Source organism: Calypte anna, chromosome 5 (genome assembly GCF_003957555.1).
Source record: "Calypte anna isolate BGI_N300 chromosome 5, bCalAnn1_v1.p, whole genome shotgun sequence".
Lineage (NCBI taxonomy): Eukaryota > Metazoa > Chordata > Aves > Apodiformes > Trochilidae > Calypte > Calypte anna.
In genome coordinates, this window is record NC_044250.1 from 12691656 (window position 1) to 12707617 (window position 15962).

General features: G+C 49.7%; 1 protein-coding gene across 1 annotated transcript; it reads left to right on the forward strand.

Annotated features, from left to right (window-relative positions):
- Positions 1-7302: 7302 nt before the first annotated feature.
- On the forward strand, positions 7303-8562 carry CDKN1C (cyclin dependent kinase inhibitor 1C). The gene is made up of 3 exons (XM_030451205.1): positions 7303-7888; positions 7984-8110; positions 8216-8562. The coding sequence occupies exons 1-2, from the start codon at positions 7435-7437 to the stop codon at positions 8103-8105; spliced, it is 576 nt and encodes a 191-aa protein (XP_030307065.1). The 5' UTR covers positions 7303-7434; the 3' UTR covers positions 8106-8110; positions 8216-8562.
- The last annotated feature ends 7400 nt before the right edge of the window (positions 8563-15962 follow it).

The following is a 15962-nucleotide window of genomic DNA, read 5'->3' on the forward strand; positions in this document are numbered from 1 at the left end:
TTTTGTTTTGAAATGCCTTGCACAGCATCAGGGTGTACCTCCAACTAAACCTTTATGAAATTAAAGTTTAATGAAGAGCCAGGTACAAGTGCATCTCCTCATTCCTGATCCTCCTGTCCTCACTCAGCCCAAAACTCTTGAAAAGACTTGAAACTGAAGGTTGGGCACCTGAAGCTCACTGCCCTACAAACTTTTTCCAGCAATAGCTCCTGGTAGATGAGGCAGAGCAGCTGGTCAGGGTAACTTTTAAGGCTACAGAATGACCTGATGATTTTTGAACCTGGTCCCAGTGCAGAGCTTTCTCCTGGAACTCCACCATCTACCAAAGGACATTGCAACCACCTGGAATCAGAGTATTTGCCCCTGTACTCAGCCCTGGTGAGGCCACAGCTTGAGTCCTGTGTCCAGTTCTGGGCCCCTCAGCTCAGGAAGGAGATTGAGGTGCTGGAGCAGGTCCAAAGGAGGCAACTGGGCTGGTGAAGGGACTCGAGCACAGATCCTATGAGGAGAGGCTGAGGGAGCTGGGGGATGTTGAGGCTGGAGAAGAGGAGGCTCAGGGGAGACCTCATCACTCTCTCCAACTCCCTGAAAGGAGGTTGGAGCCAGGGGGGGGTTGGGCTCTTTTCCCAGGCAACTCTCAGCAAGACAAGAGGGCAGGGTCTCAAGTTGTGCCAGGGGAGGTTTAGGTTGGAGATGAGAAAGAATTTCTTTCTGGAGAGGGTGATCAGGCATTGGAATGGGCTGCCCAGGGAAGTAGTGGATTCTCCGTGTCTGGAGATATTTCAAAAGAGCCTGGATGTGGCACTGAGTGCCATGGGCTGGGAACTGCAGTGGGAGTGGATCAAGGGTTGGACTTGATGATCTCTGAGGTCCCTTCCAACCCAGTCGATTCTATGATTCTATTTAGCACCATTTCTCTGGCCCAAGGTAGCAGAACCTTTCAGTGAAAAACCTGAGAACTGACTCATTAAGAAATCTGTCAGAGGATGTAATGCAAGACACCAAAAAACCTTTAAGCCAGGGTTGTCCTTCCACTTCCTCTACTCCCTTGGGGGATAGGGACACTTTGCTTCTTTTTGGATGTGTGGGGTGCTGAATGTTGGTGGGATTTGTGCTGCCTGCTGTGGCAGATGGCACAGACAAATACCTAAATGCTACCCCATATATAACACAGGCTGGATTCCCAGCAATTAGCCACAACATTAATTGTTCTGCATGACAGAAACGTGTTTATAGGGCCCTGCTGGATCCAGGTACAATTACCTGCTCTGTAGCTGTACATCCTGTATTGTGGGCAGGGCAGCCTTATTGTAGTTAATCTGCTGTAAAACAAATGGGATGGACCTCACCAAACCACTCCCTCTACAGGTTCCCTCTCTGCTGGGTTATCTTTGGTCCTCATTCAAAGCTTGCAGCAAAATTAATGCTATGAGTCTAGCAAGGAAATGAGAAAACAATTGCTTTTCAAGCTTAAGAGCAAATAAAGTTTTCGTGCCGTGCCTTCAAAAAGCAAAGTTAAAGCTGTGAGAAGGTAAATTAAATAAAGAATACAAACAAGAAGCCAGGGGATAGGGAGAAGGGGAGAATTTATCTCCTTGTGCTGCATCACTGCAAGATATAGCAACACCCCAGCACAAGGAAAGTGAGAAAGCCTGGGGGAGAGGCAAATAAGAGGGGATGTAACTTGGGGAGAGAGGAAAAGAACAACCAGATCCCATAGCAATATATTATTTCACCTCCTGCTCCTTGAGAGGGAATGAGCCACAGAGAGCTGTAGAGGAGACAAAGTTCCTGGGACTCCCCAAGACACACACACCCTGCACAAACCCAGGTATGTGTCCTGAGATCCACATCCTTTACAGCTGCATCTCCTCCTTTTGGATTTCTAGGGGTTTAGCTACCGTGGAGCTCAGCCACTTATCCATCGGATCTGAAAAGTTATGGCAGGCTGGGGATGGAAAAGGGGAAACTAAAAGAAACCAAAGAATAACACTTAAAAAAAAAAACAAAAAAAAAAACCCAAAACACCACTTAAAAAAAATAAACAAACATAATGGAAAACCCAGGAAACTAGAGGCCAGTCAGCCCCACCTCTATGCCTGGAAAAAGTAGAGAGGCAACTTGCCCTGCCAAACCTTAATCAGAATTTTCTCTCGGTGAGCAGCGAGAAGGAGGGGAGCTACAGCCCCACCGAGAGCTCCTGGAGCAGCTGGAATCCCCGGGAGAAAATCCCAACAAGCCCGGAGGCTCCGAGTTGCCGGACGGCAACCGGCTGCAAATGGAGGGTGGGCAAGTGGGGAGGGGGTGGGTGGGATATCCTGCTCTACAGCCGGGCCGGGGGACAACCCAGCTCCCCGGACCCAGCAGACATTAGAGGGCACCATTGCCCCACACATCGGGACCATCCCTCAGCCCGGCTGCGGATCGGGCAGCGCGGTTCGGGGCACTCCGCGGCTCTCCGCGGCGCTCTGCCCCGTTATTGCGCAGCCGATGGGGGTGGGCAGAGGGGGAGCCCCCCAGTCCCCTGCCCCGGGCAGACTGGGGAAGAGGAGAGGGGTAGAAAGGTGCAGGATAAGGAGGGAAGGGAGGGAGGGATTCATGGATTCTCCCTTGAAACTGTTTTTAGTGTCTTCATCATTTCTTTGGACACCGCTTTCGTCAAGCTGGTCACTCTCATAGGCAGATTTCAAGCATATTCGAGTGGTTTGGGTCTTAGATTTTTGTTGCCTCTTAACTGTACACTGGGGTCCATCTGGAGGTGCTCCTGATGCACTTAGTGCTGCGCTTGGGCTTGGTTTTGGAGCAGGCACCTCCCCTCTGCAAGAGCCCTGAGCAAGAACAGTGCCTCCTTCAGAACCTGAGCAAAAGTACCAGCATTTAAAAAAACTGTTTACACAAGAAACATGAAACCAAAAATAAAACCTGTGCAATAGCCCCTTCACCACACCCCCCCCTACAGAAAGTAAAAATAACCAAGGAAAAGCTACTAAAAAAAACCCCAACAAAACCCAAACAAAAAACCCCAAACCCAAAACAAAACCCTACCATGGATCAAAACAAAAGGCAAGTTAAATATCAAAAGCAGCAAAATGCAAAGCTCTCATTTAATACAAAGAGTGGCAATGAACCTATGAGTGTAAAGCATGACCAGCACAAAAATTATGCCAACAGAAAGGCAGGGAGTATAAATAACTGGGTTATTTAACTGCTGCTCAAACATGACTACAGAGACAGCCAGCAAAAAAGGGCCACCCTCTGTGGGTGACAGTACTGTGAGCCCAAAATGCTCTTTGGTACCCACCATTCCCAGCCTGCTGTCCAAATTAAAAGCAAGGCTCACCACACGGTGCTCACAGAGCATCCTGCAAACCAGTCAGGCTTCCAGTCAGTCATGGAGGGCCAGATGGTGAGTGGCCTTCATCTGGTAAAATAACATGATGGAGAAAAAAAATTGTGAAGAGAGAATGTGATGGCCCCTGCTGCACTGGCAGGGCCCTCAATAGATGAGGCTAAATTCACTGCTACCTTTGTGCTACCCAAATGATGAGCAGCAGCTGGGCAGCAAGGCTGACTCCTAACAACCAAGGGCAGAAAGAATAATTAAAAAAAAAAAAAAAAAAAGGAAATTACATGAAATAAAGCAATTCTCTCGAATGTTAGCTTTTGCATATTTTTAAGAAAAGCAATTCAAACTGAATTGAAACCACCAGAATTTTTTCAGAGTTCTGTTCAGACTATCATTCCACATTTTAAGCCTTTAACTAGTACAGTTTTGTCTATCAAATCTAACAATCCAACTTTTTATGCCTGGTATAAATGCAAAGCTGCAAAGTGCTTGTGACCACACACACAGTAAAAGAGAAGTGCATGGGAGGTGAAGTACCAATTTTTAATTAGTCTGTGTCTCTACTATAGCAATTATGGAATCTAACGTGTTCAGAAGTGAAGCAATCACACGTGGATTGCACAGCAGCTGAAGAATCCTGAGTTAAACATTGCTGAGGGGATGTGATAATGCTGAGTTAAAGGCACAGGACTTGTATTAAAGGCAGCAAAGCACAGATCTGTGAGTCTCAAGGCTCCAGCAAGAGCATTGAGGACAATTCCTGCAGGAGATGTTCATCTTGAGACTCTCCAGAAGACAGAGGAGTGCTCCTCCATGGCACCATGGAATGGGGACCTGGTTACAAACACCTCACACCAGGCCCTGTCTGCAAAAGTCAACCTGGAGCTCTGCTACAACCATCAGAGCAACAGTGCCCAGGATCCCTCTTTTGTTCCCTTCACTACTTCTTACCAAATTTCCTTGGTTACTCCTTGCTCAGTTTACAGTGCAAGGACTTCACATCCCCTATCTGACAACCCATCAGACTCAGCTCTGGTTCTGAAAAATCACCCTGGAGTCTTTCCAAACAGGAACAGGCAAAGGCAAAAGCCCTCCTGCAACCAGAATCTCTTTGCAGTGATGCACAAGCCATAAAGGAGTTTGCTTTCCCTCCCCTCTCCCTTTTGAAGCAGAGCAGCCAGCAGGAATACATGCTAGTTCAAGTCATTGTTGGTTTTTTCTTTTTCTGACATAAGCAGATACAACTTGGAAATTTTGAGCAAAAATGTTTCATTCTTATGAGGCATTGTTCTAACCATAGTGGTAATTACTCTGCTTGGTATTCTGGAGCAGGAATTTCTAAAGAAGCTAATGGGCTTGGTGGTGGGAGCTCTTGGGTAAGATTTTGTGGCTCGTGATCCTCATAAACTGCTGGTTTAGAGGATCATAACATCATACCCATCTGGCCCTAGAGTTCACAAATTCCCTTAATTGAAAACATCTACGTGCAGGCAAGATTCCCTCCTCAAAAGGGCTGGATGCTCCCTCTCTCCACATAGAAAAGCATGAACACTATCAGTATTAGTGACTATGAGCACAAGTATCACAGTACTGTCACCACCAGCTTAAAACATAAGTGTATAATGGGACAAAAATAAAAGTCAGAGATGAGGAGCACTGGCAGTGAGGAAGACAAAAAGAAAAAGGGCTGATAACTTCCAACTCAATCCACTTTACCTCTCAGGTGAGCTGGAAGGAGCCAATCCCTGAAAATACTTCCCTGTTCAAAGTGTAGTTCCTAGCATCCCTCAAGCACTGCATAAATAGTGGTTAACCTCTGAAAATGGTTTGGAAGGACCACGATGCAGATTTTGCAGAGGGCATGCCCACATCTTGCAGATATCAGGGAAGTCTGCTTGCTTGGCTTGCAACACAGGAATGTGGAAAACCAGAGTCAGAAAGAGCTGTTGGCCTCTCCCAGTGCTGGGGGGTGATGGCAGCAGGTTCACAAGGGCTCCTCACAAATGAGGGTGCTCTGCATGTATCACCAGTTGGTGAGACCATTCTGGCTAAGAAGCAAGCAGAAACCCCCACCCTGAAGATATTCAGGGCATCTTCTCCCAACTGCAAAGCTCCAGCCTTGTCCCACTGAGCAGCCCACCTGCCCCCAGAGACATCAGAAACTGAGCTGAGGAGTTCAAACCTGCCACAACATCTCACTGCTCATAGAAACACCCTTCCTGTGCAGTCAGCCAGGCTGCAACCTCCTCTCTGCACCAGCTCTGGCCAAGCCCCAGGTCCATGGGTGAAAATCCATGGGTTCTCCTGGCATCCCTGGTCTTTGGGAGCACCACTGAAGGTGCAGTACCTGGGAGCCCTCAGAAGCTGTCCTGGCTGCCCCAGGCTCCTCACCCATGTGGCAAGAGCAGGAGTAAATGCCCTCAGCAGTGCTGGACAGCTACTACACCATGGAGTAGGCTGAGCATGGCAAGAGTATGAAGGAAGACAACTTAAATTGACCATCCCAGTTTCAGTCAGTGACTGGTTGGAGGCAGATGCTCTCTGCTGTACCCCATTACCCTCCCAGAGAGAAGAAGGGAATACAGGAGAGCAACTTTAAGGCTGGAAAAAAAAACCACCAAACTTGAGTAGGTAGAAGGCAACCTGTTTTGGTAAATTGTGTCCTTCTCCAGTGAGAAAACAAGGAGCAGGAGCAGGAGACTATTGTCCCTCCTCTTGAAGCTGACACCTGCCTGTGGTCACTATTGCCCCAAGAGACCTAAAGCTGGGACCTCTCCAGACCAGCACCAAGCTGGCACCTGGGCAGCCTCTCCACAGCCAGCACTACTCTAGGAGTTAAAATCAGTTTTATTTCCTTCAGGGAATAAAACTATCCAGGTAATTTTTGCTCAAGGATTTGAGTTTCCCAAAGGTGTGAGCTGTAGGTACACAGAGATCCAGGGTATCCCAAATGTGTGAAGAGTGACCAAGGTTCATCTTTTCCCTGGTAAGCAGATGGACTTGTGGTGACAAGCCTCTGAGGCATACATCAAATATACTATGATGTTCTGGGCCCGATTTTAGCACCGTGTCAATTATGCTCTCCCTCCCTTTCCTTTCATACTCCTCCGTCCCAAAACAACAAAAGGCAATGATTGCAGTGACCTGCAGAAAATGTAAAGCACAAGCCAGCTGATCCCTGGCAACACAATAGCGAGATTAGTTCATCTGCAGTGAACAAACATGTATTATGTGGGTTTTAAAGTCAGGGGAGGAAAATGCTGCGGTTTTCATGTATTTCTATTCAGCAAGGCTGCAACTTATTACTTCCATGCAGCTGAGAGTCTATTTTTAAAAATAGCCTACAGCTTGTTTTGAAATCTGCAAGCATCTCGCTTTGTTTTGCAGCAGCGTAATAAGGAACCGCGGGCCAGAAGCGATCCCGTTTTCCTCCACACGCATCACCTTCCCCGCCCCAAAACCCTCGCTCCCCACGGATGCTGAAAAACCTCCCGGCGACACTCCTCGGGAAAAAAAAAAATAATAATAATGAAAATAATAACGATACACACGCGCTCCTCCAGACTGAAAAGGCAGCACGGAGAGCGGGAGAAAAACAACCCCTAAACTCGACGGGGGGGAAGCAGCGGCGGAGCCACGGCCGCCGGCAGACAAAGGGACCGGGACCGGCGGCGGGCGGGGAGCGAGGCGGCCGCCCCCCCGGGGCCGGGCCAGCGCCGGGGCCGCCCCCCCGGGCCGCGGCGGGGCCGGGCCGGGCCAATGCGGCCGGCGGCGGCGCGGCGCTGCCCGCCGCAGCCAATGGAGGGCGCGGGCAGGAGGGCTGCCGCCGGGGACCGGGGGGCTGCGGGGGGGTCCCCGCCAATCGCGGCGGGCCGATGGCAGGGAAATACTATTATGCTAATAGTTGTTTTGCTCGCACTCGGCGGAGAGCGGGGTTTAAAAGCCAGGCGGCCGGGAGAAGGGGTTCAGAGGCGGGAGGTAGGGCCGGCCAGAGAGCGAACGGAACGGGAGGCGAGGAGCAGCGGGGGGGGCACCCACCCCTTACTTGCCCACCCCACCCCACCCACCCCGCGTCCTCCCCGGCGGCGATGTCCAACGTGCACCTTTCCGGCGCCGCCGCCGCCGCCCTGGAGCGTCTCTCCGCCCGACGAGCCCTGGCTGGGAACGGCCGCAGCCCCGTTTGCAGGAGCCTCTTCGGACCGGTGGACCACGAGGAGCTGGGCCGGGAGCTGCGGAACCGCCTGCGGGAGATGGGGGAGGACGACCAACGCCGCTGGGACTACAACTTCCACACCGACACGCCGCTGCCGGGGCCCGGTCGTCTGCGTTGGGAGGAGGTGGAGGGCGGCGCCGTCCCCGCTTTCTACCGGGAGACGCTGCAGGTGGGGCGGCACCGCGTCCCGCTCCTCCGGGCGCCCCCTTCCCCGCCGCCGCCCCCTGCAGCCAAGGGGCCGGGCGGACGCCTCAGCCGGGAGAACCGCGCCGCTCCCCGCCGCCGCAGCATGCGGCCCCGCCGGAGGGGCCCGACGGCCCGCATCACAGGTGCGTGGGGGTCCTGGGAGGGGGGAGGGGAGATGGGAGGCATCCCCTCGCAGGGGCTGACGGACCGCTCTCTCTCCCTCTCGTCCCGAATCCAGATTTCTTCGTGAGGAGGAAAAGGCCGGCGGAGCCTAAGGCGGCAGCGGAGCGTCCCGCCGCCTGCCCGCCGTCCCCTGCCGCCGTGCCTGCTGAGCAGACCCCCCGCAAGCGGCTTCGATGAGCCAGGTGAGGCGCGCTCCGGGGGCAGGCCCCCCGTCCTATTTATTATTTTTTTTTTTTTTTTTTTTTTAATTCCTGCTTATTTTTTTTCTCCTTTCTGTTCCTCCGTAGATTTTTGCACTACGGCACCCACGGGAAAGCCGCACCGCCCCTGGAGGCAGAGCGCCCCGGAGGCGTGGAGGGCCGGGGCGGGCGACAGAGCGAGCCGAGACCCCCTGACGTCCACCGGGACTGGGAGCCGGAACGGAGCCGGAGCGCTTGCCCGCTGGCCGCGAACGGAGCAGTGTTAACGTACAACTGTGCAATGTATTACGTTTTATATAGAAATGTATTATGCCTAATGTGAGTACACTGGCCAGAAGTGTAAAGCTTTAAAAGTCATTTATATGGAATGTTTAATCTCTGCTGAGCTCTCAGTGCAAAAAAAAAAAAAAAAAAAAAAAGGAAAAAAGGAAAAGAAAAAGGAAAAAAGCAATTGTATATTTGTAAAAAAATTTTCTAAGAGTTATACTAACTTATATTTTCTATTTATGTCAGAAATGTGGATAACTTTGACATCCAATAGTCTTTTGGTTTTGTTTTGGTTAAGCCAAAGGGCACTATATTTGCTTTTGTTATTTACAAAATGTAAATTTATTTTTATAGTGGGATTTTTTTTTTTTGCATTCACAAGATGTAGCAGCTACGAATCAAAATATTTTTTAGACTTGAAGACAAATCTGTTTCAATGGTTCCTGAGCCGGTCTGTACCACTGCCATTGCAATTAATGCTACAACTTAAATAAAAAAAACCCAGGAAACCCCTTGGAGGCTGCTTGGTGTATGGTGTGGAGACGTCCTTGGAGGAGGAGGAGGGGAAGCAGGGGGCGGGCAGAGGCTGGGGCGGTAGAATCTAGTCCAGCGCTTGAGTTTTTGGGTGCGGGGGGTGGGGAGGTGTAGGGGGGAGAGACTCGAAACTCCTCCCTTACCGCGGGCTTCAGGCGCCCCCGAAGGTCGACAGCCCCGCGGGGATTGCGCTGCCCCGTCCACGCCCTGCGGCGCGAAGCTTGCCGGCAATTTCCCAGGAGAAAGGAGTTGTGGTGGGTTTTTTTGTTTTTTTTCGTTTTAAAAGCAAGTGTTCCTGAGTACTTCTGGAGTTAACCAAGCGTGAGGGGAGCCTACACCCTCCATCACACCCTGAATTCGGCCTTTCAGCACGGTTTATGTTTACGCATCTATTTTTAACCGTTTCCCTGTTTTTATTACTAAAAGCTGGCTCTGCCCCCTCCACACCCCTCCCTCGAAGGGTTGTGCTGTGGGTGCTGGGACAACACACGCCCCCCCGCAATGCAACGGGGCTGGGAACACTGCCCGCCTCACTTTAGGGACAGCCCTGGGGGGGTGACTGCCCCGCAGTGCCCTCGGGGGGTTCAGCAGTGAGGGGACACCCCTGCCTTGGGATATGGGGGGAGGGCAAAGCCCCCCCCACCCACCCGAGACCTGAAACCGCCACCCGGAGCTTGGAGCCGCGGCTACTGCAGGGAAACACTTCCTGGTAGCTCTTGCCCAAGCCCAGCAATGATTTACTGGGCAAACACACACCAGTGCTGGGAAAGGCAGCGATTCCAGCTTGCCAAAAGAGATTGGAAAAGAGAAAACCAACAAACAAGACAAAGTAAACCTTCCCAACCGACAAAATACCCAGGATTTTGACGTTAGCGCTTTGGTGGCAGTGCTGACACAACCACACACCTAAGGCAGCTTAGGGGGATGGGGAGTACCCTGTCCCCTTGACCTGGGAATGGGTTAAGGCCATGGGATTTGCACACAGCTCAATGGGTTCAGGGTATGTACCACAGTCAGGTTCCTAAATCCTGGGTTGCCCAGGGAAGGGGGGGGCAGAACAGGCCCGGTGTCAGCTGCAGGTGGTGCAAGGATCGGGGCACTGGACAGTATGGATGGGGAGCAGGGATGCAGGAGAGGGACGGAGTTCTAGAGGCACGGGGACTGACTGGCCGGATAAGACCTTATCAGACCCCACTCCCCCTCATGTCACCTCTGTGGAGTGTTAGACCCAGCGGGTGGGGGGCACATCAGGGCATCACTCCCTGGTGCTATGAGCTCTGCAACGATGCTCTTTAACGGAGTGGGGGAGGGAGCCAAGAGAATAAGGCTCAGGGTTTATCCTCACCGTCCTCCCCCAGCCCCTGCAGCGCTCCCCTCTGCCCCCCCACCCCCTTTCCGTCACGCCCGCCAAACGCTCCTGGCTGTAAAAGTAACATTGATTACCTCCAGCTCCATGATCGCTTAATCAGAACGGGATTATTTTACCCGCCCGCATCAGTGGCCGCTGACTCAATACGATTTTCCCCCCCTTTTGAAAAGAAAAATAGCTTTTCCCTTTCCTTATGAAAGCCAACAATACCCGGAGTGAGGCAGCTGGATCCTCCAGGATTTATGGGCTTTTCTCTCGCTTTCATGAAAGCAGGTGCCTTTGGGACCTCCATTGTCCCAGCCCCCAACTAATAATAGGACTTTCTGCAATGAAAGATCCCTGCTCTGAGCTCCCAAATACCTCAGCCAGAGGAGCTGCCGCCTGCCCCGAGGTGTGCCCGGGCCAGCCCGGGAGGAAAACTCTCATCCCAAGGAGAGTTTTAGCACGGGGATCTTTACCAAAACCAGTCATTCCAGCTTTAGGGCATCACCCGAGAGGAGCCAGCAGATTTCCAACCTACTACAGCCAGGACCGTGTCCCGCAGCCCCCTGGGCTCTCCTCTGATGGAGGGCTCGGGGTGCGGGAAGGTGTGCGGGAGCCCGCCCGCCGCCCCCTCGCCCTGCCCCACCCAGCCCGGCCGCCCCTCCTCGCCCCGGCACAAAGCACACTGCCCCTATTCTTTCGGCCTTTGTAGCCATATGGCAAATCCATGTAGACACAGCCAACATCCATTTATTCAGGCACATAATGTCCCGCAACAGGGAACAATTGGAACTTTGTTTGCTTCTATTATTGATGCGAATGGGCGACAGAGAGAGAGAGAGGGGGAAAAAAAAAATCATTTAACTATAAGAGATATCCAGCTAATTATGAACCATATGTGCCTATAGTTTCAAAGCAATCCAATGAAGTTCATTTTAAATCTAGACTACTTTATTAGTACGGAAGACAGATGTCTCAACAGTACATGCATCAGAGGAAACCATGTAAAGAAGTTCTTGAAATATTTAACTAGGACTCATTCATTGTCAGAGGGGCTTTAAAGTGCCCTTTATCATGAGAATGCATAGGCAGAAGCAGAGGGAGGCTGCCGGTTGTTACCACCAACCCACTTACCCCTTAGTGGTAAATCCCGAATTCCACTTTGGATTTGAGGACAGGAATATTTTTTTGGAAAGGATTCAAATATCAGGGGTCTTGAAAGACCGAGCTTGCTGCTCATTATAGCTACAAAAAGTCAGGTCGTTGATTGAGCTGCCTTAATCCCAGGCTGAAGCTAGCTAAGAAATTAGAGGAATAATCTATCCCAAATCACCACTGTTCCCTCTCCCAAGGAGGAGCAGAGCCCCACGCTTTGGGGACGACTCCTGCAGTTTCTCCTCCACCCAAAGAAAGACCAAGACAGGACTTTTTTTACCACTGCTCGACCTCCACAGATTTGTTTCAGATGAGAACCTCTTAATGTGAATTCTGAGGTTGAAAGCTAAAGGGAAACTGCAGGAAAACCGGGAGGAAAACGCTGGGACAAAGTCTCTCAGATATTTTAATTTTTTTTTTTAATTTTTTTTTTTTTAAAAAAAAGCAATTATCAGCCAACGACCTTGGCAAAAAGGTTAGCACACTATATGAGTGCAGCAGCATCTCCCAGTAATTAAGCCACTTCAGTTAGATGAATGCAACATATGGCTGACGCTGGGAATCATTCTCTTTCCTAGCCACAACTTTCCTTTCTGGGCCAAAACTTGTTCTATTATCTCTTGACATAAACAAAAAGCTGCTTTCCACTTTCTGAGCAAATATTTGTCCCTAATGAGCTGCAGGTGTAGTTAACAGTATGGGAAAAAAAACCCCATTATTTTAAAAGAGTGATTTCCTACGTTTAGATACAGAAATCAAATTAATTCACTAAATGCTCAGTTCACTTGCAACAAGTTACAATTGCTTGGTAAGGTGGTTTCATGGGGAAACCTGTGCAAAGGATGCCTGGGGAGAGATAGAAATGGAATTGACCACGTTTAAGTAGAGAAACAAATATAAAGAATGTATGTCTGTATCTAAACATACACATCCAGTAACTAATCAAGGAGTGTAAAATAATCAGGGAGGTGAATTTTTGTTTAGCCACATTGTCACCTATTGTTATGGAATAAAGTCCCAATGGTTTTCCAATGCCTTCTCCTCCACTAGCCTGTATACACTCAGAGAAGTTCTTCTTGACATGTATTTTTGGGACAAAGCAGGCCAAAACCAAACCAAAGAAGAAGAAACCAAAGATCTATTTGTAAGGTGAAAGGATGGGATATGTTATTCAGAGAAAGGAGGAGAATCATCTATCACTTCTCCTGTCTCAAAATACCGAGTACTAAAGACTACACAATCTCTTTTGGTGAATTTCCTAATTAAAAAAACAACTTCGTGTGTTTGTTTGTTTGTTTTAAAACCAGGGGGATTTTTAACCATTTCCCAGAAGCTTTTGTTGAGACACATGTTGTAGGGAAAAAGGAGAGAGAAAGATGCTAAACAATCAGATGAGCTGCACAGAATGTAAAAGCCCTGAAGCCAGCCCTGCTATGAGACACAAAAAATAGCTCATACCATTTTAAACAGAGGACAAACTGAATTCTGGAGCCTCTTTCCCCAATCCATGTGGCCAAGCCTCTGCTCCAGGAAATCCAGTGGCCAATGATCATTGGGTAGCCTCGTGTCATGGTGTCACAGGGTCTCAATCTATGGGATTGGGATGGGCAAGCAGGAAGAGGGAACAGGAGGCAGGGATGGGGGCAGCAAGGGGAAACACCCAGAACAGGGATAACAGGACACATCTGAAGCAGAAGCAGGGTTGAGACTGGGGGATGTGGAAAAGGCTGTGCAGAGGACACTGAACTCTGCTGATGTGCAAGAGGGAGGGAGAGAAGGGGAGAGGACACAGTATTTATTTTCTACATTATATATTCATTTATATTTGTATTCTGTCCATTCCTTCAGAGGCTGCCTGGCCCCTGCACAACTCTGCCGCCAGCTCACACACATGAAACTCATCCAGCAACATCCCATCCCTCCCTTCAATACATACAGAGATGGGTCCTAGAGATAATTTGGTATTTTTGTCATCCCTGTGCCCAGGCCAGCGTGGGATATAAAGTACTTTAGACCTGCTGAGGAATCACCAGGCTTCACAACACCCCAGCATTATTCAACTCTCCTCTGACAGGTCTGATTTAGCACACTCCCTGCTCTCTCTCACCCAGACACCACACTTGTGTGACAAGCTGGAGGAGGACTGGGAAGGAAACACTCAAGTTTCAGAGGTGTCTGAACTGTCTGTCCGGTTTCAGCCCAGATCCTTTGCTCATGGTGTATTTTCACAGGCACACACACACCATTTCTTCCCCCAGCACACTCAGTGCTTCCCCTTGGGGAATGAATCTGGGCTGTGTGGCAAAGGGAAAACTGCTGGGTCGAGTCCTGCCACAGAAATGGAAAAAGCAAAGCAAGAGCCTGCAGGATGCTTCATTCTTAATCCAAAACCACCTGTTGGATGCAGGTTTGTGTTCTCTGGGGAACAGCTGGCTCCTCCTGACCTGTTGCTGCAAGAGAGGCTTGGTGTAGCCCTTGGGTGAGGTGCTTAAAGGTTTAATGAGCAGCCAATAATTTTGCCCACCTTGGCTGCAGCTGAGAGGAGATGTTTGGATCTGACTTGCCACAGCAGTGAGCATCCACAGGTGTAGCTGGGCTGGCTGAGCACCAGGCTCTGCACATGTTTTCAGCCAGTCAAAGCCCCAGGTTTAGAAGGAGCTGGCTATGGAGTAACTCAGACCAACACTCAGAATTAATTTTTAGCTCCCATCTCTCTTTCTGTTGGCTCTTCATCGTTATAGAGGGTTAATAACACTCACCATTTATATTTTAATCCATTAACGTTTGGAAAGGGCTTGGATACTACTAGGAGCAGCATGGTATAGATCCAGTGGGGACATAAATATTGTCTTTGAGCAGGGTTTGAATAGTGCACAGTTAATAGGACATAGCACCCTCCACTGAACAGCAAGAAAAACCAAAACTGAGCAACTGCTCATTAAGCAAGCACTGTTCACTCTGTGCACTCAATGTGATCATTTAATTAAAATGATTTTATCATCATGCACAGACACAAGGGGGCAGAGCCAGGGCCCTCTCTTCCCTCATCCTTGCCTGCTCCGCATCAGACACAGAGTATTTCTTGGATGCAACCTACAACAGGAAACTAGGAAACATTCAGTACACAATGTTTTCCACACCCCAGCACTAACAGAAATCACTACCTGAGCTCTGACAAGTTTTTTTCACCTGTCCAGATAATTTTCCCCTGCCTGTCACCCACTGCTCCCACCCTCACCTTGCTGACTCTCCAGGAGAGAAGAGGCAGGATGACCTCCCAAAATCCAGCACCCCTTGCCCTCACACCAACCCAACCAGAACTGTGCCTGGCTACAAAGTGGGATGAAGGACAAGAGTTTTTCAGGATTGAAAAACGTGTTGATTTGGGATATTTTTGAGCACTGAAGGACTTAACCATGAAGCTCCTCTTGCACACTGCTGTCTACAAGGGCTGGTGGCATTACACATGCAAACAAGCCACCTTAAAACCAAATAAATGGAACCAAAACTGCCATCCCTCAGGTGTACACAACAGCATTGCACCTTTTCATATGAAAATACCATGGAAAAGTCTCTTTTTGTGTCATATTAAGCAGCTGGGCACATGTCGGGACATGAGATCTACAGCAATTTACTCCAGAAAAAAATGGGCATGAATTAAGATGTTTTCTTACACCTAAGGATCACTCATTTAGCAAACCCTGCTTTCACTAGGACCTTGATTCAAGAACTTTTCAAACGTAGTTCTAGTTAACATAGCTTCAGTTTTGCTGGTGCTATAGAACATCCCATCTGCTGGTGGTCCTAAAAGCTTTGTATCTCTCTCTTTGGGTTTTTTGGGTTTGTTTTGGTTTGGTTTTGATTTTTAGATGACTAAACAGGACTGGAAATACTGGCACTGGAAATACTCCATTTTCTTTTGCACAGATTCAAGCCAAACCTATTTCTTCATCCTGCTAACCAAGGGAGTCTGGATATAAATCCCTCCCAAGGAGGAAGCCTGCCTTTTGTGCCAAGGCTAAAACCTTCTGCAGCTGCTGGGACCAGGCTTTGCTGCTCTCAGAGCTGCAGGAGGAGGTGTGGTGGCAACTGAAATGCACCTCTGCCCACTCAGACCCTCACCCCTCCTCTCCATCAGCTGCCAAGCAGGGTTTCTACCCTGTGCCAAGCAGCCAAGGAGCCCAGCAGGTTGCTGGATGATTTGCCAGCACTGGGAACCAGGCATTTAATTTGCACTGGGATGGCAAAAGGCACCTCCCTGACACCAAGTCCACCCCCCTGCCAAATCTCACGTTCCCCCTCCAGCACCCAGAGGCACAAGTGGGGCACAGCTGGCAGGCAGGGGGGACACCCCACACCCACTCTTGGGGACCCCTTTTCCCCCCACTAGCACAGCTCCTGAGCTGGGGCATTCCTCTGGGAAGTGGCCAGGCACAGCCTTTCTACAGTGTAAATAAAATAAAAGCAACAGTTTGCTGCTTATTTTGCTTTTTTTTATGCTTTGTTTTGCCTTTTTTGGGGTTTTTC